The sequence below is a fragment of the Nansenia antarctica genome, assembly GCF_963989245.1.
Source record: "Nansenia antarctica genome assembly, chromosome: 3".
NCBI lineage: Eukaryota > Metazoa > Chordata > Actinopteri > Argentiniformes > Microstomatidae > Nansenia > Nansenia antarctica.
In genome coordinates this window covers 48,892,816-48,920,125 of record NC_137688.1, presented here as the reverse complement: position 1 = coordinate 48,920,125, position 27,310 = coordinate 48,892,816, and the positions used below count along the sequence as shown (strand labels likewise).

The 27,310-nt window shown below is 42.8% G+C and overlaps 1 protein-coding gene across 1 annotated transcript; it reads left to right on the top strand.

The window, feature by feature from the left end:
* Positions 1–352: 352 nt before the first annotated feature.
* Positions 353–26,982, top strand: nxph1 (neurexophilin 1; the record flags this gene model as incomplete). Its single annotated transcript, XM_080525256.1, has 2 exons — positions 353–436; positions 26,227–26,982. Exons 1-2 carry the CDS (start codon positions 383–385, stop codon positions 26,980–26,982), a joined length of 810 nt encoding a protein of 269 aa, XP_080381382.1. The 5' UTR covers positions 353–382.
* Positions 26,983–27,310: the final 328 nt, after the last annotated feature.

Here is a 27,310-nt window from a genome sequence, read left to right as displayed (position 1 = left end):
TTATTTACCCAACTCTACTGAACACCGCTGTTCCTTTTCAGAAAGGACTGCTCCGAGAGCCTCGCACGGCAGCAAGACAATCAAATCAGGACTGATCCCTCATGATTGCTTTGAATCGAATTTTCATCTTTCATTGAACTATGAGATTACTTCACCCTTTGTCTGGATTAATTCCAATGTAATCGTTATTTGTTTTTTTCCCCGTCCTATATTTGTCTCCAAGTGTAAGCTTGTTCTGTGGTCATGGGGTGTATCATTTCATTTTTGCCTAGGCTGGTGAGGGTCTTGATCGTTCTGTAAAGCGGATACCGGGTGGATTTATGGTCCTCAGAGACAAAAAAGCCAACGAAGGGAAATTAGTGGAAGTTTGAGATCCAGGAGGATGCAGGCGACGTGTTGGTGTGCGGTGTTACTCCTGACGCCAGCAGTCTACCTGGTGAGTTTTATTTGTTTGTCAATATATTGTGTAATTTCATTGTTCTATCCTCTTCTGTCAGGACAATTTGAACGGTCTTTTTACAACGTAAAACATTCACAAGCGAAGGCGCTTCAATATTTGGGCTGTGATATGCATCTGTCACAGCATGGCATACAGCTATGTCCGTTTTAGTAGTGGGTCCTGTGTCGTTAGGCTATTGGGAAAACGACACACTTGTGTTTGGGGTGGGAATAAAAGCGGACTTTGGCCATTCTATATTATGAGTGCCATTTCTTTTCAACGATCATTTGCGCGTTGGGCCATCTTCGATCACTGTGCGTTATTGTAGGCATAGCCTACTACTTGTTCAATTGATTGTGAAAAAAGTGTGAACATCTGGTTGCACATAAAGGAAAGATCGAAGTACTTCTGAATATATATCTTATGTGTACATGTTTTACACCAAGGCCTGTTGTGATAAAAGAAAGAAAGTAGAAACACGAAACGCCTTAAAACAATGCAATTTGCAACGCTCTCCACGCGCGTAAAACCTGAGGCGAGTTGGCGCAATTCAAAGAACACGTCTGTTGGGGGCGCCATAACAAACCAAAAGGAGCACATCCAGGTGCGTCTGTACTGTATGTCTACATTGTTTGGCTATTGCCTACCTTTCTAAATCTTTGTTTGATTTAACTTTTATTTATTTTGCTGGTATTTCTACAAAACAATATTGAACCTACGCGGAGCATAATATTGCTTATAATAGAAACAGTTTAGGCTGACAGAGAATGTTCTTGTTTGTATTGTGGGCTACAACTCAGCATGAACTCTTCAAATGAAAATGTTCGATTCACATTCATGACGGCATATTTAATAGCCTGTCAAAATACAGTGTGGTGTTTCACTACCAAAATGTATGAACCGTTTACACTCACATGTTCTGTTTTGTGTCAAAGTGGTGTCAATCATTCGAAATAAATTAAACTTCGATATGAACAATTATACTATTTACCTTGGCCTTAAAACGTTTCACGGCGCTTCAGATTAGTCTACTTGCAGTGCGTTTAAAGTGGGTCCTGTATTGTATTTTCTGTTACTTTTTACAGGAACACAATGTTGAAAAAAGATTGTCTAAAATACACGGAAGGTCACACACACACACACACACACACACACACACACACACACACACACACACACACACACACACACACACACACGGCGAATGTTTAGTAGAGGTCTTTAGTATGCATTTATTGTTTTACAAGCAAAAACACGTTTTCCGCCCCCCAGAACATACGTTTTCCTTACATTTTGTAAGTCATAAAACCTGTACCTAACTTTGCGTTTTATTTGATTAATATAGATTGTATTAGGTTAATAATTAATCCATCACACAGGTCAACAGTTACTCAGTTACTGAAAAAAACTATACTCACAAATAAAGTCAACATGTTAATCAAGGTCATCAAGCAGTATGCTGGTTGTTTGAGTAGGCTTTATCAAAGTTGGATCTGGAATAATATTGTCACGTTCTTTCATTTAGATTTAGAAAAACAGTGGCCTAAAATAATTAGGTCAGGAAACTTTCATGGCGCATTTGTTTATATAACACAAAATAGAAAATGTACAGTTGGCGAGTTTCGACATTTTAATAATTTCTTTCAAATATTTTAGATCATTATACAAATAGCCTATAGGCCTAGATAATTTAGGAAGGCACCTGAGTAATTATGAGCCTCACCTGATTTTGAGTAATTTGGGAACTTTGATTAGGGTTGTGATTACTGTCACAGGTTATCTCGCATCTCGCTTAAACACCATTCAAGCAGATGCAACATAATAATCTGATTGATTGATAATTGATAATCTGCGTGATTTGCATCCATAGTATAGGGTTGTTGTAAAGTTAAATTACATAGACCAAATTGATGTATTATATTTGATAGGAATTGTTCTATCCATAATAATCGTACCTTAGGCACCTTATGATATTTCTTCAACTGTCTTTATGTCCTCCACTCGCTCAGAACAGAACTATGCCTCTAAATTGAAAACTGGTCGAGAGAACATTGTTTGAGTGGATTTTGAATTTCCGCACCGCGGAGCTGTCCATGGTGCTGAACTGCAAGCTTGTTTTAACTGGTCCCAGCAGAGCTTATTGTTGGCCAACTCTACAGTCTGCTATTATGAACATAATTATTGTGGTGTTCCGACTTTGTTTTGTCTAGCAACAATGTTTTAAAACGAATCAAAACATCGCTTCAAACCAGTAATGGTAACTGCTTAACAAAAAACTATTTATCAAGTGTCATTTGTCACGCCTAAACAAGCTTTTAGGTTCCCCAAATTGGTTATTTCACAGTGCATTAACCTTCAAACAGTAAATGTTACATTGTGTACCTGGCATTTTTATATTTTGATGAGGGGAATGCAACGGATCATGTAGCGTAATAATCATGGATATTTATATCTAAAATAAACCCATTCGGATCATTGGGGCCTTATCTGAAATACACTTCTTTTTTCTTTTGCTGTTTAAACGTCTATATTTGCCACACAATTTGGAAGACATGGACATGGATCTTTTGAATTGTGTTCGTGTTTTATTGAACTCTCTACGAATTGGATAAATAGCGTATTCAAGACTATAGCTGGATAACTTCGACACCCTGTCTGCTCTAAATCTAGATTATTTTCCAAATCAAATAAAATCAAATCAAATTTTATTTGTATAGCGCATTTCTTACAAGATGCAACTCAATGCGCTTCACACAATGAACATGTTCAGTCAATCAGTCAATCAATCAATCAATACTGACAGAGCCGCGAGCAGGCAAAAGTAAAAACCTGTACACTATGTAGCCAGGGAAATTCCCTTGCAGCCCTCTACACATAGAGCGACTACTAGCCAGTTTGCCTACCAGCACCCAGCGGTGGATCCCCCCAGCCTGTTAAGTGTCGGCTTTATGCATACCTAGGGGGATTAGAGTTGAACTTTGATGGTGTTATTTCGCGTAAAAGGCTCTTGTCTCCGCTTAATTAGCCTCTTGTCTGCGTGACACGCCTTGACCTCGATAGCTGCGCTCTGAAGTACAATGATGCAGGTACGAGTGGCACAACACGGCGTGCTTCATGAGGGCGGCATACATAAATGAATTTCATCACCTATGGGTGCGAAATTCAATGAAAGAGTCATTATTATAATCCATATGGTGGAGTGATTTTTTCCCCTTTGTGTGTCTCTCTGTATGTGAGTGTGTGTGTGTGTGTGTGTGTGTGTGTGTGCGTGTGCGCGTGCATACGTGTCTCTGTGTGTGTGTGTGTGTTTGTGTGTGTGTGTGTGCACGCGTGCGCGTGCGTGCCTCTGTGTGTGTGTGTGTGTGTGTGTGCATGTGTATGCATGTGTGTGTGACACCGCATTGACTAACCCGGCTTGGCTATGGCCCAGTCAAAAGGTGTCTGACATCCCTGTTACTGAAGGTGTTGCTCCCATGAGTGGCTGAGTGACACAGTGCTCAGACTGTCGACAGTGTGAAAAGCATGTTCCCTGAATGGCAGGTTGACTCCTATTGCTTCGACACGCCGCTGTGACTGGCAAGCAGGTCTCCCCCAGGCATACCACCACGTCCCCACTTGGGATAGTGCGCTGGCATTCCACTTGAGGGACCGACACAGACAGCTGCTTAACCAGAACTCCTATCACCATTACCATCAACCGTCATTGTAACACGGGTTGTAAATCTGCCAAGCAGACGGAGAGAGAGAGAGTGTGTTGGGAGAGAGAATGCCACATTGATATCAGCCTATGATGAGGCTAAGGCATACACACACTCACACAGTGTAAATGTACCGTTCCTGCAAATCAGGTAACAGGGGGAAAGAGAAGTCATGTGTGGCTGCTGTTGCATTATGGTCTGGCACAGTCGCCGCCGGTATGGTTGTCAGGAGATGTTAGATGATATGTCATCATAACATCCTGCCATAACAATCCTGAAATCAGTCCAGTCGGATTTGGTTCGTTCAGTAAATGTACACACACGCACGCACGGACGCACGCATGCACACGCACGCACACACACACACACACACACACACACACAGTGTCACATCCGTGTGTTATAGCAATTTTGTCCAAATTGTCCAAGTCCGTTCAGTAAATGTGTACACACACACACATTGACACACACACACACACACACACAGTGTCACATCAGTGTTATAGCAATTTTGTCCAATCTGATTGTTATTTGTAGCCATGCTCACTGTGCGCAGTACTACTTGAATTGGAGTTGGAGAGCAGAATCAGAGCACAGAAGGCCAGAGAGTTCAGTTTCTGAGCACAGCTATGTAATCCACTGCCATAAAACGGTCCAGGAGAGGCTCTGTTCCATATGAATTAACAGTCAAGTGTATACTTTACCTCAGCGACTCAGGTGCCTCTCAACTAGTTAGACGCCACTACCCGGATGCAGACCACCACCGACTGTGATTACACTCACTGTACTGGCGGAAGGGATTTCATAGCATAGAAACCTTCCTAGCAATTGGCCAGCATGATGATGTTTTCTTCCCCATAAAGGCCTACACATGGTTTAGTTTCGAACACTTGAATAGTGGTTTAAATAATTGGTTTAATATGGTTACCCTACTGTAGTGTACCACACCTCTACGTAGTCCCAGGGTCCCAGACGTGCTTCAGTATTGTTGACCTTTGACCCTCAATCAGAGAGTTGATACAGTGCGTTCATACTGAAGACTCCCCCCCATGGCCAGGTAATAGACACTCTTGACATCTCAAGGTGACCCGATCCTGCCTGTGGCGCACGTCTATTGAACCGTGCTCGTCATGAGCTCCACTTATGACACCAGGGGCCTGGGGGCAGGGCTCTTTCATCATAAACGCGTCTCCCCGTGGACCAATGATATGCTCCCAGACAGTCTCTGAGCTTTGGCAACATAGAACACAAAGCTTGACCTTGATTTGGGGTCCGAAGGTCAATGATAATGGAACAGAGTTGTTGGAATCGCCCCTCAGCACCCCTGCTGCTTAATTGTTGACTGCATGGATCATTACAGTGTTGTTTACTTGAATCCAGGGGGGGGAAAGTTAGAACAATGGCAAACATTTACAGCAAAGACTCTTCAGATCTTTTGATGGCATTTTAATTGGAAAATATTTCATTGCTGATGACCCCCAACCTGCACACATCTCACAACAACTCACACCCCTGACTGTGCATTGGGGATCAGACACCACTTTGCGTGTGTGTGTGTGTGTGTGTGTGTCGTGTTTGTGTGTGTGTGCATGCTTGTACCAGTGTGTCCTTGTGTGTGTGTGTGTGTGTGTGTGTGTGTGTGTGTGCGTGCGTGCGTGCGTGCGTTCGTGCGTGCGTGCGTGTGTCTGTGTTTTGGGGTGATAAATGACCACATCCTCTATTCTCTCCTCCATGCACTGCTCCAGATTTTCAATCGCATTCAGAGTTCAGAGGTCAAAGCTTCAGCTGACCAATCAAGGGCACCGGTTCTGGAAATTCCAACTAAGGCACGACCTGGGTTTGATCCTCTGGGGGACATTTCTCTGTCTGCTCCATATATAGCCATGCTTCTGCAATCCCACACTGGGAGGGAAGAGTGTGGCACCTTGATAGCAGTTGCTTCGTAAAGGTTCTTGCAGGAAATGACCAGATAACCCTTAAAGACCCTGCTTTGACATCTTCAGATACCCCAAGGACTCAGAAGTATCGTTAGTGCTATTAAAAACGAGGTGTGCCAAAGTTGAAAGTGGCATTTCCATTGACCTGATGAGGCTTTCAAAAACCTTACTGATATTGATAAATGATGATTTACCTTTAGTGAGTTTTCAGGTGGTGCAACTATCCAATGTTTTATTCATATAATTGAGGTATTGCCTGTGGTCTGTTTTTAGATTTAAATCCCTCCTATAAAAGCATGTTATGACCGACAGCTCTTTGGTTATTGTCGCTGTACAGATGCTACATGCATTTCTGGATGACAAAGGCACAGGGATGCTGGATGTTGTCCCTGCCTTAAGCGGGGTACACACATAAGGATTTTCTAAATCTTAACTGATTTTTTATCTGAGACAGACCCCACACATGAAGATAACAAATCTTGGATTGAACAGCCTTGATCGTATTGTGTGTGGTGTGCGCCGATTTTCCCATTTCAGCACCCCACAGACATAAAGATTATTGTTACGACAGACTCCAGACTCTCTCGAGTCTCGTTCCCCCACGCCAGAAATCTCGCGTGAACCCATCCTTTGAATATTGCCTTTAAATTACAAAATAATTAAATTAAGATTATATAATGATTAAAGCACTTTGAGCTGCAACGTTTGCAGGAAAAGCGCTATACAAATAAAGTTATTATTATTATTATTATTATTATTATTATCTAACATAGTATCCTGACTGACCTGTACGAGGCAACCATGTGCGACAGGGCAAATAAAGTGCAGAATAACGAAAAGAAGAAGTCAGCTCGCTTCTTGATTTGCTACATTCCATCCACGTCATAGTCGGACTCGCGAGCAGGGTTGCCAGATGGGAATGACATTTTCCACCCTAACCACAGTCTAAAACCGCTAATTCCACCCAAAAAAACCAGAGTCCATCTGGCAACCCTAGGATTGTTGGTCGTAAGTATTGAACACATTTGACATTTACGATTGCCGGCCACGACCATTTTCCGAGCAGGTTGTCGGGAGAGATTGACTCTTAACACACCTCACACCACAGGATTTTGTTATAGGAAAATCTTTAGAGCCATCTGATAATCGGGCGTTTTCTGTCTTTGGTCGGAAGGGGGAAAATCGGGCCAAAATCGGCCAGATAATCCTTATGTGTGTACCCCGCATTAGTAAATTGGCTGCAGTGGTGGTGATAGATTGCCTGTGTCTGATGATGGGCTTGATTGACCACAGAAACAAAAGCGGTCTCAAGCCCAATTTATACTACTGCGTAAAATCGACGGCGTAGCCTTGCGTAGGCCCGCAGCCTACGCTGTAGGCTACGGCGTAGGTTGACGCGCACCTCTCCAAAAATGTAACTATGCGGCAGTGCCTACGCAACCATAACAACTGTGATTGGTCCGCTTGGTAGCACATGATTCCGAAATGACTCCGACTCTCTCGTCGGCCAAAATGCGGAAGCCATGACAGAAATTTCATTTACTTTTTCTGTAATTACTTATTAATAAAGATTTGAAAAATTATGATAACCATCGTATTATCTTAGTTTAATGTCATTTCAATGCATCATATAACTTTTATTTACAACAAGCATAACAAAACAAACCAAAAAAAAAAGATTATGCCGCTTTGAGTACACCGTTCCAACGGAGCGCCCTATGGAAGCGTCAGGCACAGCCTTCCTATAAGGAGCGAGATTCACATTTACGAGATGTACAATCCTGTTTATTTAGAAATAAATTATTAGTTACAGGGAGCCCCATTGCTGTTCGTTGGGTTTAAATTATATTTATGATAGACATATTTAATGTAAAGTTATCTATAAGAACTGTGATTGGTCCGCTTGGTAGCGTCACATTCCGACTCTCTCGTAAATGCGGAAGTCATGACAGAAATGTAATTAACTTTTTCTGTAATTACTTATTAATAAAGATTTGAAAATTATGATAACCATCTTATTATCTCAGTTTACTGTCATTTCAATGCATTATAGACATTTTCTTTACAACAAGCATAACAAAAATAAGTTTTTTGATCGCTATTATGCCGCTATGAGTACACCGACCAACGCGGAGCCGTAAAGACCAACGCAGAACTATAAACCGGGAGAGCCCTTGCGCAAGCTACGGCGTAGCCGCGCGTAAATTCGACGCAGAAGCATAAATTGGGCTTCAGAAACAGTGTGCTCCTGCTCGGCTGGCTCTGTGAGGGGGGAGGAGGGAGAGGAGGGTGGGGAGCGGTTGGAAGAAGGAGGAGGGTGAGGCGGAGGAATAGGAGGAACGCTGGTTGTGCCGCTCTTCCCTCCAGCGCACACGTGGGTGATGGATCTGCCATCGGGGGCCCCCACCGTGTCCGCCTCACAGTCCGAGAGTCACGGTACCCGCTGATGGGAATTACCAGCGACGTCCGTTATCTCCCAGATCTTTCCATCCCGTTAGGTTACAATGATTGGCCATCCGGGCGCTTTAGGCCCGCTCCAGGGACAACGTATGGAGAGGCTTAAAGAAAGCAACGGAAAAAAAACCTGAGTGATGAACACATGTCCAAGCACTCTTAAAACCCTGGCTGTCGACAGAACGGCTCCTCGCATTTACAAATGAAGACTGCATCCTGCCTCTGGAGAACATAGGGCTTCCTTTAGTGAATATATCATTAGGACAATTTTCCCATCAGAATGGAATCATGAAATTAACTTCTCAAAATGTGTCATAATTCTCATACGGGGAAGTGAAGGCACAGTGAGATGGTTAGAAGTGCTGTTCGGCATGTATTTTTAGTGCAAATTACTTTCACTTGACAAGCTAAATGGGAATATAAAATTGATTTGTCAAAATTTTGGTCTTTGAAGAGGTGAAGCAGAAATGAACTGGAGAGGTTATAGCAGGGTTTAAAGGACATATAGTGCATATGAAATATGTAGCAAAGAATGTCGAGGATTAGAGAGAGATTGGAGGTGAATATAAATATAATAATCTTAAGTGAGGTGATTGTCTTTTATTGTGGTATGTGTGTAGCACATCTCTTTTGATGTTGACATGCCTACAGTACAGTTTGTGCGTCAACTTCGGTTGCTTTCAACACTCTTGATTGTTTGTGCTTTTTGCTTTCACTTCAAGCGAACAAGCGCACATTTTAGAGAAGACTGGAGACAGATGTGATTATGGAGGTTGTAGACTGCTGTGATGAGCAATAAAGTATGTTCGTAGTGATACAACAAACTGTCACAACAAACTGTCTGCTGTTATTGCTTTATTACCCAGTCTTGGTGGAGTGTCTGATAAAACATACTGGCCTATCTTGCCTCCCTTTAGGTTAAACTCAAATGGTTTGTGTCACTATTGATTTGCTCGTTCCTGTACTTATCAGCGGTCAGAGGTGGCACAACAAGTTGGAGTTGAGCAGATTAGTCTGAGCTACAAAAGGTGTTTTCTGTGGCTTCTTTTTTATGATAATCAAAATACATTTGCTGTGCACATACTTGTGTATTGCTTATCTTGAATTTACTAATCAATAAGTAATACCATTATACTCTAATTGGAGAATTAAAGAGTGAGAACTTGCAGTCCAAGTCCATGAAAAGGAAAACGATTTATGACTGTGGACCAGTCCAGTGGAATAGACCAATAAGAGTGCTTATCACTCCCTATGCAGCGAATGACAGCACCTCATTACTTACTGGAGCCTGGGAGATTCCAGCACTATTGATTTCCAGATGTACAATTATATCTTTTCCCCATACTGGCTTCCCAGCTATCGAGGAAAGTCACAAAAAAATGAAATAGCTCCAAGGTTTTCTGTGGTGGAGGGCTTTCGCTGACAGCCGTCAATCATGTGTCAGCTTGATAAAACTCATCCTTTAGTGTGACATATCACGCCGGCTCTGATATGGAAGAGAAGAGGAGGGTGAGGAGACCTCCCCCTCTATTTGTGTCCTTATCTCTCGTTCTTATTTGCTCTCTCTTTCTCTCCTCGTCTCACTATCTCTCCATCTCTCCATTCCCTGAACAGAGACGCTCATACAGATTCACATAAGTCCCGTTATCCGAGTGAACCTGTAGTTCTAATGGAAGCCTTTCACCTGGAGTCACATATGGAGCAGGTTATTGTTTGCCACGGGTCTGTGTGTGTTCAGCTCATCACACCATCTATGTTTTCACGTTCTGCAGTGGAAATAAATTCAACGCCATTATGCTATCCAAACACGCCGAGTAAATATCCATATGTTTCCTCTGTTTACAGCGAAAAACTCAATTTCATAGAATGCAATCTAGATTTAAATCTTGAACTCAAAAGCACTTAGAAAACATGGCCATACCTTATGAATGATTGGATGATGGCTGTCGACAGGCAACCTGAAGATTAACACTAGAACAGCCGTGTCTTTTTTACCTACTAAAAGAGCCGCATTGGGGGTCAAAACCCCCTCTTTACAATGCTCAAGCTGCTATTTACACACAACGACCACTAGTTGGCCGCTTGTAAATTAGTCTGCTTCCTACACAGAAAAACGTCAAAATAGCTTTATACTAGCTTATCCTGATGAAAATGTAAGGATACTGGGTGGTAGAACGCACATATCTAGGAGGGTCCTGAAATGTGACCGAGTGCAAAGATATAACATTTTTCTTTACTTACAGGGGTCAATGACCCCTCATGGCTGTTCTAGTGTTAAGGCTGTGGGATAAATAATTCCACTTTAAACAAATAATACAACTTTAAAGCCTTTATTAAGCCTTCATAACGTTTTTGTAAGACCTGATTCTTCACAAATCATGTATGGACAAAGCCATGCTATATAGCCAACAGTAAATGGTGGCACCAGCTGAATGGTTCTGTTCAGCTTCCCTTCATTTTGTAAACATTTAATCATAAAAAATGTTAAACGTCAGATTAACTACAGTAGATAATGATACTTTTAACCCCTCCATTTTATAACACACATATGACATCGGCTCTTACTGTATATTATACAACAGTTAGTTCCGACCAAGTAATTTGATTGGACAAGAGGCATTCCATGAGTGCTGATATACAATATAACAGCACTGGGACTTTTAACTATATGTATCACTCCGCCACACAGATGTTCTACTAAATGACCGTTAATTAGACTACATGTTTGTGTTCAGGTTACAAGGCAACAGTCCATTTGAAGTTCAGTTGCGGAACTATTTTTTGTTTATTTTTATGATTAAATAACAAATCATAATCTGTTGCCGCTTATTACTGTTAACTAATAAATCGCACTGTAGAACTGTTGTGAGGATATTAAGCCTGCGGCCTCGTACCTACGACCGAATCACAGCCGTGCTGATATTCAGTATAACACACTCCCTCTCGTGTGATATTGCTTAATTGTATCCTCTACCATCGACTTGCAATGCTGTGATACAAACCTCCCAGCGCCCATTTCATACATACTGAGAACTCTCTCTCTCTGAGAACAGAAGACATTTTAAACTTTTGAAGTTTAAGGGGTTGCGGCTTTCTCTCTCTCTCTCTCTCTCTCTCTCTCTCTCTCTCTCTCTCTCTCTCTCTCTCTCTTTCTCTCTCTTTCTCTCTTTCTGTACGCTGGAGCATTTATCAAATCAATTACTGCTGATGGGAGTTCCTCTAACAGGTAGTGAGGTGTCTCGGCACTGATTCATCCTGTCCCTTTGATGGATGGGCTCTGTTCTCAGAGTGCCGGGCCCACAGCTCTGAGAGAGCACAGACGATCTGTCAGGCCTCACAGGCCATTACTTAAAACATTAGCCTCCCTAACAGCTACCGTTTCATGGGGCCACAGACAGGTGCTCATGATCCCTCTCAGATTGTTTCCTGGAGTTGGGATGGTGTGTGTGTGTGTGTGTGTGTGTGTGTGTGTGTGTGTGTGTGTGTGTGTGTGCGTGTGCGTGTGTGTATGTGTGTGTGTGTGTGTGTGTGTGTGTGTGTGTGTGTGTGTGTGTGTGTGTGTGTGTGTACTGTGGCAGAATTTAAATTCTGCCCCAATCTTCTTAAGTTTACCATCCCACGGAAGGAAAATGGCTTTGAGCTCTGTGGAATGTCTTGAGGTGTCAAAGCTGTGAGGCCATCAGTTTGGATGTAATACGTACGATTGATTGGGACTCCTTATGAACAGCTCCTGATTTAAATACTGTGGTTTTTAGGGTGATATGAAAAGCAGAGGCTCTTTCTCTTTTCCTGTGTCCTGTTGTGAGGTTCTCATCATGTTGTGAGTAGCATTGTTTTGAATGACCAGTGGTCCTCTCTCTATCTCTACTCTCTCTATTAAGATGTAACATTTCTCTATGAAGTATTCACCTTGTAATAGTTGTAAAAGTATACAGTTATTATTACATTCTCACTTGATTCATTCTATCTGAACTTTCTTGCACTAATTCAGCACCAACTCAACAATTCTTTGCACATAGTGATAATTACATTGGAGTCAGATTAGATATTAGATCAATATTAGATATGTTTTGCTATTAACAAAATATAGCCAAAAGTCTCTGCCAAACCTTTGTGTGGAAAATCATATGAATATAAATCTGTCTACATGTGCTTGTGTGTGCGCGCGTGCGTGCATGCGTGCATGTGTGTGTGCGTGCGTGTGTGTGTGTGTGCATGCGTGTGTGTGTGTGTGTGTGTGTGTGTGTGTGTGTGTTGGTGATTGGGGGAAGAGAAACAGAGTGTATGTGTGGGAGGATAAGGGGTATATTATAGGATAAGATTTGATGGACAGGCATGCACACCATACATGCCGCATGAAATCCATTTCCAAGTGTGTCATCCTGAGTGTGTCATCCTGAGTGTATTTCAAGAATTGCTCTTCAGAAGATATGTGCAATGCTCTTGCAGGAGAATGTGTATTTGCACCACTTTCCACCCATAAAAACCACTCTCTATGTCTTGCTCTCTCCATATATTAGAGACTCAGCTAAAATCTCAGAACTATTTGACTCAATGTCTCAAGTTAATGGCTCGAGCAATAAAGCTATTCCAAAACTGCTCCAGAGTTAATTGAATGTGTTTTCTACTGCAGATTTGTTCTATTAGTCAGCATAAATGCATCTATTACTCTTGATTTAAGATCAAACAGAAGGAGGAAATGGAAGAGTGAAATGTGTGGCTGGACTGCTGGCAGCGTTTCACTGTCTCTGCAGGCAGTCCAGCCTTCCTGTTCAGAAGTGAATGGGGCTGATACAGAGCTCTCCGTTTCATTGTGTGATGAGTGACAGGGCAGAAATGTAGCAGCAAATTAACTGCCAGATTTTGAAAGGCTCCTGTTGCACTCAACATGACGTTGACCTGTCATCCTACTTCACCTGTTCTCCCGGTGCTCAGGCTACTCTTAACTCAAATACCTGCCTTGATCCTAGAGTACTGTACAGTATCTGATATTATTATTAAGACACTAACAGCAGTTTCCCATGCATTGGACATTAATATCATATCTATTCATAAAATGCTGGTTATCATTAGCCTTTGGACTAAATACAGCATATGTCACTCATCAAAAATCCTGATTCTGCTTGTATCCTACTGGTCAGAAATGAAGTCTGCCTGTCTGCTTCAACAACTCAAATGCCTCTGTCGTGGATTTAATTGATTCTTAATAGATTGATGGGCCTTCCTTGAGTGCTAGATTCACCAAACTGTAGAGAGACTTCAATTTGTCAGTATAAAATGATATAAAACTACAACACCTCCTTGTACAGTATTCTTGTAGTGTAGTGATACATGAGCAATGGATGGGTACAGTGGGGGAAGGGAGGAGTGAAATGGGCTCTATAATCCCCTTTTTAAATAGCTCCCTCTTCTCAGCCCCCCTCAATGGATGTACTGAAATAGGCAGCTTTCAGTTACGGGGAGAGTGAAGTTCACACAGTGAAGTTACAGTCCTGTAGGAGATGTGACACAAGCATCACTAAGATTTAGCTGTCCAACATGGCACTCCCATAGACATAATATGCACGAGAATCAGAAGTATGGATAAAGTATTAGTGCATGTCTATGAGAATAGCCGGATAATCAGGAGAGGGACGAGGAGGCTCATTTTAACCCCAGCAAGCTGCAGTTGCAGCCATATACAGCTACAATGACCAATGGGCTTATTTCATATGGTTTAGTAATACACAACCACCCCCGTAATACTTAATACATTGAATAGCAGCAAGTCGTTAGCAAAGAGGAGTTTGTAGCTTTATAATGGTTGTAGCTTCTGTTTTAGACTCTTGGTAGTTGATCTTATCTTTAACAGATGCCAAACCCTTATTTAGATTACAAGCTGCATTGTGTTGTTAGCTGCTCCTTTTAACTTAAAGCACTTGGATTTGATATAGTCACCTATCTCAAAGCGTTTTTATGTGAGTGTCTCACTTCTTTCAGTAAGGTATCTTAAACACACTCCAAACACTCTAATCAAGGGTATGTTATGCTATGCAAACACTTAGAGTCACCAGCACGAGAAATCTATGCATATACAGTATACTCTATTGAGTATGTTTTAAACAGAACACATTTTATTTGAAAATGGACACAACAGTATTCCAGAGTTGAGTTCGAGACCTGTTAGGTACTAGGAAATATGGCGATTCCGACAGAAATTTAGATAATCTTATATAGCCTAAAAACTGTCTGGGGTGGTGTACTATTTTGAATACTAGTGCTAGACAATTAGAGTGGAGCATCCCTTTAAGCTGGAAGTGGACGTGTCAATGTTCAATACTGGAGCACCCCGGGGAAGGTGCTGTAATTGTATGTTAGCAAATAACTTTTCAACTGAATCTGTGAGTTATTGGGGATGTTTGTGTATGTACCAGTATTTACCAGTTACTGTACACACTGCACACGCTCAATACTGTTCAGTACTGTAGGTTCATTCAGGTAGAATTTTGCACAGAAAATCGTATTCCCTCTCAGAGAAAGAGGCTGAGCATTGACCCTCCCTGCTCCATTGTAAGGGATGATAACAGCGCATAGCAAAACCATTTAAGGTTAAATCTAGCATTTAAAATCCACTTTCATTTGTAATGCCGCTGCCTCTCCCGCATGGCCACCGAGTGTAAGTCATTCCGAATTAATCTTTTTTTCCCCTCTCCTCTCGCTGTGTATGAGACACCAGCGTAAGCTGCTCTGAATATCTCAGCCAGTCAGCAGCGTGGGGTATCAGTGGCGATCCGATGTCGTGGTGCGTTATGAAAATCCTCTATTTACACCTAAAGGATGTCCTGTAATAACATAACGGGGGCTGAAACGTGCACAGGATTCCCTGGGTCTGCTTCACAGTTGGATTGTGTCTCTTCTCCGAGAGAGGAAAATTGTCTATGTGCGACATAAAATTGGACTCAAATCTAAATCGGGGGGTTCTCTAAATGAACATGTTCTCTACATGAAGGTTGCCTAATGCAACATGACTAATGCCCGACACAATGCAGAGACATGGTTTCCTAGCTGGAACGTGAGATTAGCTCTGTGCTCAGTCCCCCATCCGTCTGAGGATGTCCCCAGCCCTGTCTCTCGTGATTAATGGTGCAGAGAGTCAGGCTGAAAGGCAAACTGTGAGGACAATGAGGATTTTAAATGGACGTGACTTCTACAAAAGCACCACTGTGGCACTGGACAATAGGCGAGGTCTTGACATAGACAAAGCCGACCTGAACCCCTTTTGTTCAAATTTCAGTGGCCCGCTTTGTGACGACGGCTGTGTGGAAATTGCTAAATCAGGACCATCTCTACACAGTGTAACAAATGAGTTTTTATTCTGTAATTCTGCGACAGACAAGGTTGAGGTGTGGCCCCCCCATAGTGGATGGTGGCAGGTCATCACGTAAAGGTCAAGACAGATAATGACTCTGTGGCATTTACACATATGCACTGTGCCGTGCTATCTCGTCTCTTCTGATATTTCTAGCATCATCCTCACTGTACTCCAGTGGAGGCCTGTGGAGGTGGAAATCAGAGGACGGGGCTCATTGTGATGCGCGGAACGGAATGAGGAAAGGTACCGATGACTGTGCTGTCTGATTCCGTTCCTCGTTCTGTTCCGTGGGAGTACAGCTGTGGAGGCTGGTGGAAGAATTAGAAATCTGCCAGCCTCCCCTGCCTGTACTCCCATGTGACGACAAAAAATGACAGTTGTCTACAGCTGTGTTCCTACAGGGCCTCCCCCCGGAGTCTCCCACCTCACCGGGGGTGTCTGCGGTGCATGTTGTCACAGTGACAGCACTCCTGAGTGACGGTGGCCTCTTCCTGCTCGGTCAGACAAGACTGCTGTGTCACGCAGTAGTAGTACGTTACATAGTAGCTCCCAAAGGAGGAGGAGAGGAGTGAGGGTTGGTGGGGAGGGTGGAGAGTGGGGTGGGGGGGTGGGGGTGCGGGGGGGCGAGGGGGGGGTCTAGTGTAGCCCATGCTGAGGGATAGTTGATTTAATTTTCAGCCTAGGCACTCACTCGGCTGGTTTAATAGTCTCTGGGCAGATAACCGTACAGCTTTGACACTATATGCCGTAGTGATATTAGGCAGCCACTAATACAGGTCAGAAGCATTATATTAGGTAGAAATCTGAGTGAGAAGAAGAGAAATAAGTCTTCCGGTACAGATAAAGTAGCACACGTTCCTCTCTCTTTAACAAGAGAGGCCACGGCATGAAATGCAAAACACTTCCCCCCCCTCCAGTCTGTGGGTTCAGACATTACACAGGCCTTTGATTTTCCTATTAGCTCTCAAAGTGGAGGGACCACGGCCTACCTGGCTTATGATGTTCCAGTGAAGCCTGGAGATAGTGTCACACTCGGTCAGGCATGCCTAACCTTGCCTTCCACACACCCTAGACACACACACACACATGCACGCCGCACGCACGCATGCACGGACGCACGCACACACACACACAGGCTTCACATGGGCTTTATGTGGTCTGATAAGAGCTAATCTCAAGCTAGCTGCTGTTCATTTACGTCTGAGCTTACCCAGATCCCACTAAAGTTGCGGGCCAGGACCTCAAATCTCTTCAAGTCCGTTCCAGTGGCAGCACTAAGATGCAGCCCGGAACTTGTCAGTCTGCTTCATTGAAATGAAAATGAACTTGAACTCCATGGTATGTTTAAGCAGCGCGGCCGGGAATACATGCCTTGAATAGGAGGCAATTGGGCTGAATTTAATTGGAATGGAGTGATAAGGTTGGACGTTTCAGGTTCAGCTGCCTGAATTCCATTAGGTTTTTTAGGATTTTTTTTTTTTTTCTTTTTTGTGACTTCTGAGAAAAACAGTTTTCCTCGCTTTCGGGTGATTATTTATAATTTGTAATAGTTTTGTAATCGTTTTCTGTGATTTACTTATGTTTTTAGTCAAATTGTTTTGCTCCTAAGAATAGCTGTAAACTGTAAGCTAAACAAGAACTATATCAGTCAGGCATTCATTTAGAGCATGCAAATATTATCTATTTCCTTTCAATCGGGAAATGTTTATGGCTAATCAAACAGCTGTAAGACATACTCGAAGTGTAATGATCTAATTTATCTCAGATACAGAAATTAAAATCAACATGGATTCATTTAGCTGTCTCTCTGTTATCAACTGTGAACTTCGTCCTTGTCTATCATACTGAAAGTATGAAGATGTGGATGTTGTACACATGGACACACTCTTACCAGTCATCAACAGTGTGGCCTTGTCCATCAACCTCTTAGATAGGCATTGATAGATGTAGTTGTTTTGTTTATTTTTCTGGCAAATAGCTTGATCCTGACATGTTGTTTGGTAAACGCAGGTTTGTGGCAGGAGTAGTCTCACTGAGTCAGTCTCTCCATAGAGAGTCTGACGGCGCACCCGTGGAAAATTGCTGACGGGAGGCGGTGAATTTCACCAGCGCCACACAGATTCTATTGAGGAATCGAAACGAGTGCTTCAAATGGAGGCAAGGATTTAGACCGTTTTTTCGGTCTTTTTTTTTTAAATAGATAATTGAAAGCACGCTGCGCACCTGCGAAATGCTGCCGTTGAGAAAGTATTCAGCTGATTCCATGTTTTCATTTCATGCAGTGTGTGCACATCGCCGTGTAAACAACAGCCTGAGCAGAGGAGGAGGGTTACCCAGAGAAGCCTACAGGAAAAAGAAACTTTCGAGGATTGTGTGGACTTGTTTACAACTTATAACCACACTTTTTTTAATACCCAGAGAGTCCCCAGAATCTCTTTTGGGATCCGAGATTAGGGCTGGAGCAATATAACTGAGCCATATAACTGCCCCCAAACCATGACACATTTATGGATGCAACAGATGACCTTCCATGAGATCAGCATTTATTTGTGTATCTATGCATATTTTGAGGCTATAAATTGTGTGTTTACTAGCGACAACAACATTTCACAGATTGCACCTTAAAGATACTGCTATTGACACATCCTCCTTTGTCTGCTTTCTCTAGCCTCCTTCCCCCCCCCCTCTCTTTCTCTGTCTGGTGTCACCTTATGGCCAAACAAAATGGAGGACAGTAACAAACTAAAAGCCGTTTATAAAATCCAATTTCAGATGCTCAATAGAGAGAAGTAAAGGGATCCTGCGACTACATCCTTTTTTTTTTTTTCTTCCTGTGAGTTATTTGTGTCCTCAACCACTAAATCATATTGATTAAAACTTGTCATGGATTTAAAATGAGGTCCTGAGGGGTCATTGAAAGCAGAAATGGCAGTTTATTGGATTATGGGTTTAATTTGATTTTGAACAACGACCGTGCATAGTAATGCCAGACTCCGTAGTGACTCTCTCTCTCTCTCTCTCTTTACCTGACTCCTGAACTCTCTCTTTCTCTTTCTCTCTCTTTCTGCTTCAGAGGAGAAATCTTCATTCTGATCCCTCCAAAACTCAAATAAAGGATAGGCTGCTCTCCAGGGCATCACATTGCAGGCTTTTAACATGCTATGGCTATGAGCTGGTATAAAGTACAGTAATTTCAGCCCACTAACCAATAACTTTTCTTACTGGCGGTACAGGTGTGTTTTATTTAAATGTGTTGACATTCCATCAGTTGTTGTTAGAAGACACATCGGGTCTGCCCTGTGTTCTCTCTTGGGCCTAGCATACTGCACTGACTATGAATTATACTGTCATTGATGTACAGTGTGTGCGAGCATGCACATATCTGTGTTTATGTGGTATACTATGTATTGGTCGCAGCCAGAGTTTGTGTATGAATAGGCTGTGATTTTAATTGAAGCTACATTTCTACATTTCTGTCACGTTATGATGATTTGTATAGAACGGTGGACTTCACAACTGTTTAGTGCTCTTGTGTGGCAGTATGAATGGTAATCAACGTGTGACATTTCCATGAATTTGATTAGAGCTCTTTAACTGGCCTTCCATCACAAATCTTTTGAAAGATGGTTTGAGAGATAGGGTTGGACAGGAAGACCCTTTTGCTTAAGGTTTGGGCTGAGGGGATATTTTGTATTCCTTCGTGGGCCTACTGGACTTGTCATGGATTTAAAATGAGAGTTATAAATAGCAGGATATAAACTGAAATACTGTCAATTTAACCCCTCTTAACACCTCTGAATGTTCAAATATGCCGTTGCTGTAGATTCTCTCCATACCCTCAATGAGATCATGAGCTACTGTAAAACGTTATGCTAATCATGGAACTAATTGCATTACATATTGTCCTCTACACAGTGCTGTGCGACAGAATCAATTGTTAATTTACATTTACTTAATGAAATCAATTTCGATACCTGTGTTTGCATAATTGTGTTAATGCTTGATTAAATGACTCACTGCTTGTTTTTCTCTGCGATGACGCCTCTCTTTAAGCAGATCATTATGAATTACGAGGCTAATACCATAGCACGTAATGCATTATATACCAGATAGCTATACATATTTGTACAGCCAATTATGTAATGTGATTAGGATTTAATGCATTTTTATAAAGTCTAAAAAGGTTGGGGGTAAAGTGCAGAAGTGGGTACTTGAAGCATTATGGGAGCTGATGGTGGTAGTGTTGGTGGTGGGAGGGGTTTGGGAGGGTAGGGGGGGTGGGGGGTAGGCATTGCTCTACTTACTTCACAAACTGAAAATCTCATTAAGTGTGACACTGAAGATTAGTTGAGAGGGACCAAAGTGGAGGGAGAATGAAGTCACAAAGGGCTGTAAGGAGACGTGAGCTTTGTTTGCCATCATTAATTCTGCATAGAAACGGCTCGTAGGAAAGCCTCAGAGTCGCTGATCAGAAGAGCCCCAGATATGACAGGCGAACAGGTGCCCTTTTTCCCTCCTAACGTTTTTCTGCCTTTTACTCCCCCCCCCCCCCCAGGTCTTAATTGGGGTGAGTTGTGTATTCGGGCCATCTGTGTGCTGACAAAATAAACCCTGCTTTGATTTATGGAGCCTCAGGACATATTAGCCTCAAGATTTCAACAAACAAACTTCAGCAGTGTGTGTGTGGGTGTGTGCCTGGGTAAGCTCATACTGTAGAAATCTATCAAATCAGTGATGATGATTAGTGTACTACTGCACTTATCTGGCCATGAAGGCAGAGAGAGAGACTGTCATTTCATTGAATTCATAACCCATGATGTGTGTAGGAAGGCAAGTCTGAAAATGTCGTTGTTTGGTACCTGTACTGTAGCAATGACAATAAAGTCCATTCATTCATTCATGGGTCTTGAGTCTGGTCTTGAATCTATTGAGGGTATCAGAGCAGTGTACAGTACCACTTAAGGCCAGTTATGCTTTAAAGTACTTCATATGACCATGAGACCTAGAGGTGATCAAATGTCAGGTGGATTATACCAGTGGTGTTCTATGGCCGTTCCGCTACCAATCTTTCCCATCCAAGAGAGTAAAAGTTCCTATGACAGTGCCAGCAGTGGGCGTCCCTCTGTAAGGCGCAATAAAGACAGTTAACATTGCAACTAAAACGCTGTCTCTGTCCTTGGAAATGGGTCAGATGTCTTCATCATCATTTAGATCAAATATCTAAAATAATTTTCGATAGCCATATTTTGGAAAATCTCCATCGGAGCCAATGTGTTTACCCTCACTCTCTTTAGCACCCCCTGCTGGTACTGCGGAGTAGGAGTTCTCTTTAACGTCTTCTGAGTATATTCTGAAACCACGACATATAGCTTTTTTTGGAGATGCGTTGGTTAGAGCTTAAGACCTCTCTGGGTGTCTATGGCATGGGGTGAACTCGGGGTCAGTGTCAAGTCTGTATTTACGCTGAAGGCTACTGTGCTTTTCTGTTACATTACCCACTTACCCATGCGTCAGGGAGCCTGTCTCACCCACACACACCCACACACACATGCTCATATACACACACACACACACGCACACACACACACACACACACACACACACACACACGCACATACGCACAGAGAGAGAGAGAGAGAGATTGGAAAGTCTGCTTTAATGATGCGTCTAACAGCCTTCTTACAAGGCCATTAGGCAGTTCTAGTGCATGGACACAATGTGATATTCCAGTGCCACTTAACAGCTGTCTAGCTCTCTGCTGGGTCGGCTTGCATTCAAGCATCACTGGTTTGACCCAGGAACACAGCGTAGGCTTAGTCATGTTTATAATGGTTATGTTTCATATGCAATCCTTTTACAAGTGGGATACACCTTTGAAATGCATTTACATCTCTAAATAATAGGAATACTGGCTTTGAAATAACTAGTCCTTGGTGTGGCCGGGAATAGAGTATTTGTTGACTTTGAGATCAATTATCTATCTGTTAACATCAGATGAAGGCAATGGGTTGAAACACCTTGGTTTTAACAATAAGGAAGCATTTTAATCATCGTTGCTGTCTCACATTGTAGGAAAGAAGCTCAGCACAGAAAGAGGATGTTGCATTGTACGAAGGATGTAGCCAAGTGTTGTCAACCCATTATTTTGTTGGAGGACTCTTTTGGAAATTACTTTACTCAGTTGGAGGTTAACTGTCTGTATGCTCAGGGTCACCCCTCCTTAGTTCTTCCTCCTCTTATAGAACTGTCTACTCTCCCTCGCTCTCTCTCTCTCTCTCTCTCTCTCTCTCTCTCTCTCTCTCTCTCTCTCTCTCTCTCTGTTCCCTTTTTACAGAGCTTTCCTTTCATACAACCCATTATGCACAGGCCCCTATTCTTCTCCCAGAATAAGACTCCAGCAAATGATTTGCCATTCTTTTACCATGGATATGAGTGGAAGGTTTAAAAGGAACGGGGCAGTTGGAAGCTCATCTCATCTCAAATCTTTTGTCTACTGTCTTTTACTGCAGTAAACTAAATGAGATTGGGCCTCTGCTCATTCTGCTATTTTCAACATGAAGTCAGGCATCAGTCAAGCAAAGTACACCAGAAGGTTATTTGGAAAGGAATTTGGAAAACGCAGCAGTACACTTTTATGTGCAACTGATTCATGCTGCAAATACTAAGAAGTGTGAAATAATGCTCAATTTTAGTTGTATGTATATATATTTACTTGTTTAGAAAAACAAACCATTGTGAGAACCAAACTATAACAAAAATCAATTATAACGACTAACGACATGAAGCAATGGACATAGAAATATGTATTGATAAAGAACACTGTACGGTGCGTCAATATTTTACATGAGTGTCAAAGCTCAAACCATGGCTAATGCTCTGCTAATTAACGATGCGTAGTAAAACCTTGATTACCTCCAATTAGCATTCAGATGTGTGGCAAATATTATAATTGCATTTTCTAAATTACCCTATCCTGTTAATTATTCAATTTTGTTAGTTTGCTTTAATTAGAACATGAATTCGAGAGACTGGGATACCTGTTAAAGGGTGGTGTTTGCATAAACTGAATTCTGAAGTCCATCACAATAACTATTTCCTGGATGGTAATTTAAGGGGAGTAAGTCATAGGTGAAAGCTGAACACTCGAAGCTGGGTATTGATTGCTATCAGAGAACTTGGTTCTGCAGTGAGAGAGATGGTTTTGTGAACTCAAGTGAAGGTCAAAAGAGCTACTGTGCAGTGTTGTCAGACTAGCTGGGTCAAGTGACCTTCCGCTATAGAGAACAACAGAATCACAAACTGAGAAAGGCTAGAGTACATGATGTCTTCATAGAGGAGACAGACAGAATAGAGGGCAGCACAGTGGAAGACATTTTACATTACATTTCAACTGTTTAGCAGATGCTTTTATCCAAAGCGACTTACAATTAGAGATTACAGGGACAGTCTCCCTGGAGTAACTTAGGGCTAAGTGCCTTACTCAAGGGTACACTAATGGAAAGGAGAGACAAAGCAAGAGAGAGAGAGAGAGAGAGAGAGAGAGAGAGAGAGAGAGAGAGAGAGAGAAAGAGAGAGAGAGAGAGAGAGAGAGAGAGAGAGAGAGAGAGAGAGAGAGAGAGAGAAAGAAAGAGAGAGAGACCCATGGAGAGAAATGCCACTCTATGTGGACTGTACATCTACCATACAGTAGTGTTGTACTGTATTGTGTTGTGTTCTGATTTACATGGCACACACACACACACACACCACACACACACACACACACACACACACACACACACACACACACACACACACACACACACACATACATACAGACACCACGCTGGACACCGTGCCCCAGCCGCCTTCCTCTCTCTCGCCTGGAGGAGCCCAGCTGTCTGAGTCTGGCCTGTAGTCAGTTGAGAGGGGAGCTCTGCTGGCCGGAGCTGCCCATGTTTACCAGATGTACCATCCCCTCCGGTGTACGCTGCATCTGGCAGTGCTCAGCTCCAGCAAACACACTGGCACACAGCCCAATGCAAGCTGGACCAAGAAGACCTCAAGCCGAATAGATAAACATGTCTGTATACATTGCACAGTGCCCACCCACAGGACAATAGACAAACATATACTATATGGAGGAATATTCACTGCACAAATGGGAGAGTAACCCTACATGCTGCAATGGACTAGGAGAGATAGAGGGAGTACGCATTCCCTCGACATAGTGTACCCAAGCACGTGCGATGTTCTTCCTTTAACATTTACATTCCTTTGTAGCGCTACATTTCAAGAAAGATGGCTGCTCTTCAGATGTAGTCAGTGGTGGTCACTCTCTCCCCAGACTAGTTCGCTACAGTACATGGTGATTCTCCTAACCCTGTTGTGTTGCAGGGTTGAGACTGGTGGAGGAAGAACTCAGAGGATGAGCTCAATGCAATGCATAGAATTCTAATGAGGAATGGCATAGGAATGGTATCAAACATGTGTTTGACGCCGTTCCTAATCCCATTCTATGCATTCCGTTCCTCGCATTCCAAGTCATTACAATGAGGGATTGTCCTCAGAGTTCTACCTCCACTAGCCTCCACTGCTGTGATGTCATCAGACGGTGTGATGATGCAGGACGCTCCACATCCTCCCTCATGTCGATTGAAGCTACTATCACCAGTTATCCATGTAACACACTGTATGAATCTTCAACCTCAACCATGTGTTTTCTCACCAGTTTTAAGTCATTGATAATTACTATGTAAATGGTAAATGGTAAATGGACTGCACTTATATAGCGCCTTTTTTGCTGCTCCAAAGTACTTTACGGCCTTTAGCGCTTTAACAGCCTCTTATTCACCCATTCACACACCCATTCACACACCAATGGTGGCAAGCTACCATGCAAGGCGCCGGCCCGCTCACTGGGAGCAATTTTGGGGTTCAGTGTCTTGCCCAAGGACACTTTGACATGTGGCCAGCCGGGGCTCAACCTTGTGATCATTAGACAGCGACTCTACCTCCTGCGCCATAGCCGCCCCCCTATGTACATATGTACAGTATGTCTTACATGGTGCTCACCAAGTATGCTCCCATTCCATAAAATATACATCATTGTGTCCCTCAGGCATAAGGCAGTCCCTCAGGGGCCCCTTAAGCCCTTCTGAGTAGTCTAATCTTAATTAATTTTTCAGATCAATGTTAATCTCTAAATGCTTCCCATCACTAATTCCAGATGGAATCAGCTGGGGTGGTTCAAATCAATACCTTTACAGCACCATCTGCATATTCAATCAATAAAACCTTTTTTTCTATTTATTCATGAGTATCCGTATTTGACCAAACCAAACAGACAGGCCCAGTGTAAGGTTGTAGTGATCTATAACTACCTATCTAAATACTAAATAGTCTAGTAATAGCTGAATGGTATGTTCAGAAGAAAAAAAACATCCATTATGAATTATTTATGTACAGCACAACATATAATACAGGTTAAGGGAAATGCCTTTTAATCTGCAATTCAAAACATATTCAAGGTTGTGTATTGATAGTGTATTTTCCTTTCTTTTCTTCTCCCACCCTATGTGAGCCGTATAGACATATTTCCCCCACAATGATATGTTTAAACCGGTCTGGATCACTCTCGTGCTGACACGCTCTGTGAGGCAATTCATGTTCAAAGGGCCAGCTGATCGGTAGTGAAACCTTATTTTCAAAGTATCGATCCTAGGGGCAGCCCACGAAATGTAGAAAACCTGGGCAAGACGGATCTGCTGTCAGGTCTTACAGTAGAAATCAGGCAATCAATGTCCCACCCCTCTACCGGGGCCTGCATGAACCTAATTCCACTCATCTGCGCTAAATGGTGAAAAACCTGGGGGTTCATCAATCATCAATTCAAGGAGCACATTTTCGGTAATAGTCTGGTCTTTACTTACTGAATAGCCACTGTGCTTATCTGTGTGTGCCAGTGGAATCCCCCTCTATCTGACAGGGGGAGGAGAGGTAGCTAGGAGGAGATGGGAACAATGTCTTAGACTTTTTGATCGCTGTGGTCTTTTTCTCACTCAGCATGCTTCATTATAATTCCCCCAATGGGAGCTGTCTGCTAACACGTTCTGAAATTGAAGCTTGCAGTAAAATTGATTATCTCTCCCCTCTGTTGCAATCAATTTGATCGGTCTGTTTTGAGCAAGGCTGCATGCTTGAATGTGAAGTCAATATTTCCTGAAACTGATATTAATATCTGCTGAAGCATCTCTTCGCCTGAGAGAGACATTTATTTGATTTTCCTCCTATTATGTCTGAAGTCATCGGGCTTGAATACGTGTCACACCGGCTAATGAAATGTATCTCTTCTCTATCTCGTTGCAGGTGACAAGTACCCGTGCCTCCAAGTCGGACCTCCTCAAGTCAGGAAGTCCCAAGTCCACGTTAAAACACATATGGACAGAAGGCAGTAAGGACTTGTCCATCAGTCGGCTGCTCTCACAGACTCTCCACGGCAAAGAGAACACCACTGCCTTGGACCTGCGCTACGACACCCCGGAGCCCTACTCTGAGCAGGACCTGTGGGACTGGCTCCGGAACACCACCGACTTGCAGGACTCCAGGCCCCGTGCCAAGCGGCGGCCCATGGTCAAGACGGGGAAGTTCAAGAAGATGTTCGGCTGGGGGGACTTCCACTCCAACATCAAGACGGTGAAACTCAACCTGCTGATCACCGGTAAGATCGTGGACCATGGTAACGGAACCTTCAGTGTCTACTTCCGCCACAACTCCACGGGCCAGGGCAACGTGTCCGTCAGCCTGGTCCCGCCCACCAAGATCGTGGAGTTTGACGTGGCGGCGCAGCAGTCGGTCATCGACGCCAAGGACTCCAAGTCCTTCAACTGCCGTATCGAGTACGAGAAGGTGGAGAAGGGCGCCAGGAACACGCTCTGCAACTTCGACCCGTCCAAGACCTGTTACCAGGAGCAGACCCAGAGCCACGTCTCCTGGCTCTGCTCCAAGCCATTCAAAGTGATCTGCATCTACATCTCCTTCTACAGCACCGACTACAAGCTGGTGCAGAAAGTGTGCCCGGACTACAACTACCACAGTGACACTCCCTACTTCCCCTCCGGCTGACACGCCCCCCTTCCCTTAACATCCCAATGTGAAGGACATAAAAGGCACAGAATGGAGTTATCATTATTATTATTATTATTATTGTTGTTGTTATTGTTATTATTATTAATTATATTATTAATAATAATAATACTATCATTCTCATTATTATTATTATTATTATTATTATTATTATTATTGTTGTTGTTATTAGTATTCGTAGTATGATTATTAGTATTATTACACAGATATGACTACTATGACAATAATAGTAAAGATAATAATGATGTATCCATTCTTTGAGGGGTTTGTTTCTTAACGATTTCATTGATGCACCATGTGTACATAG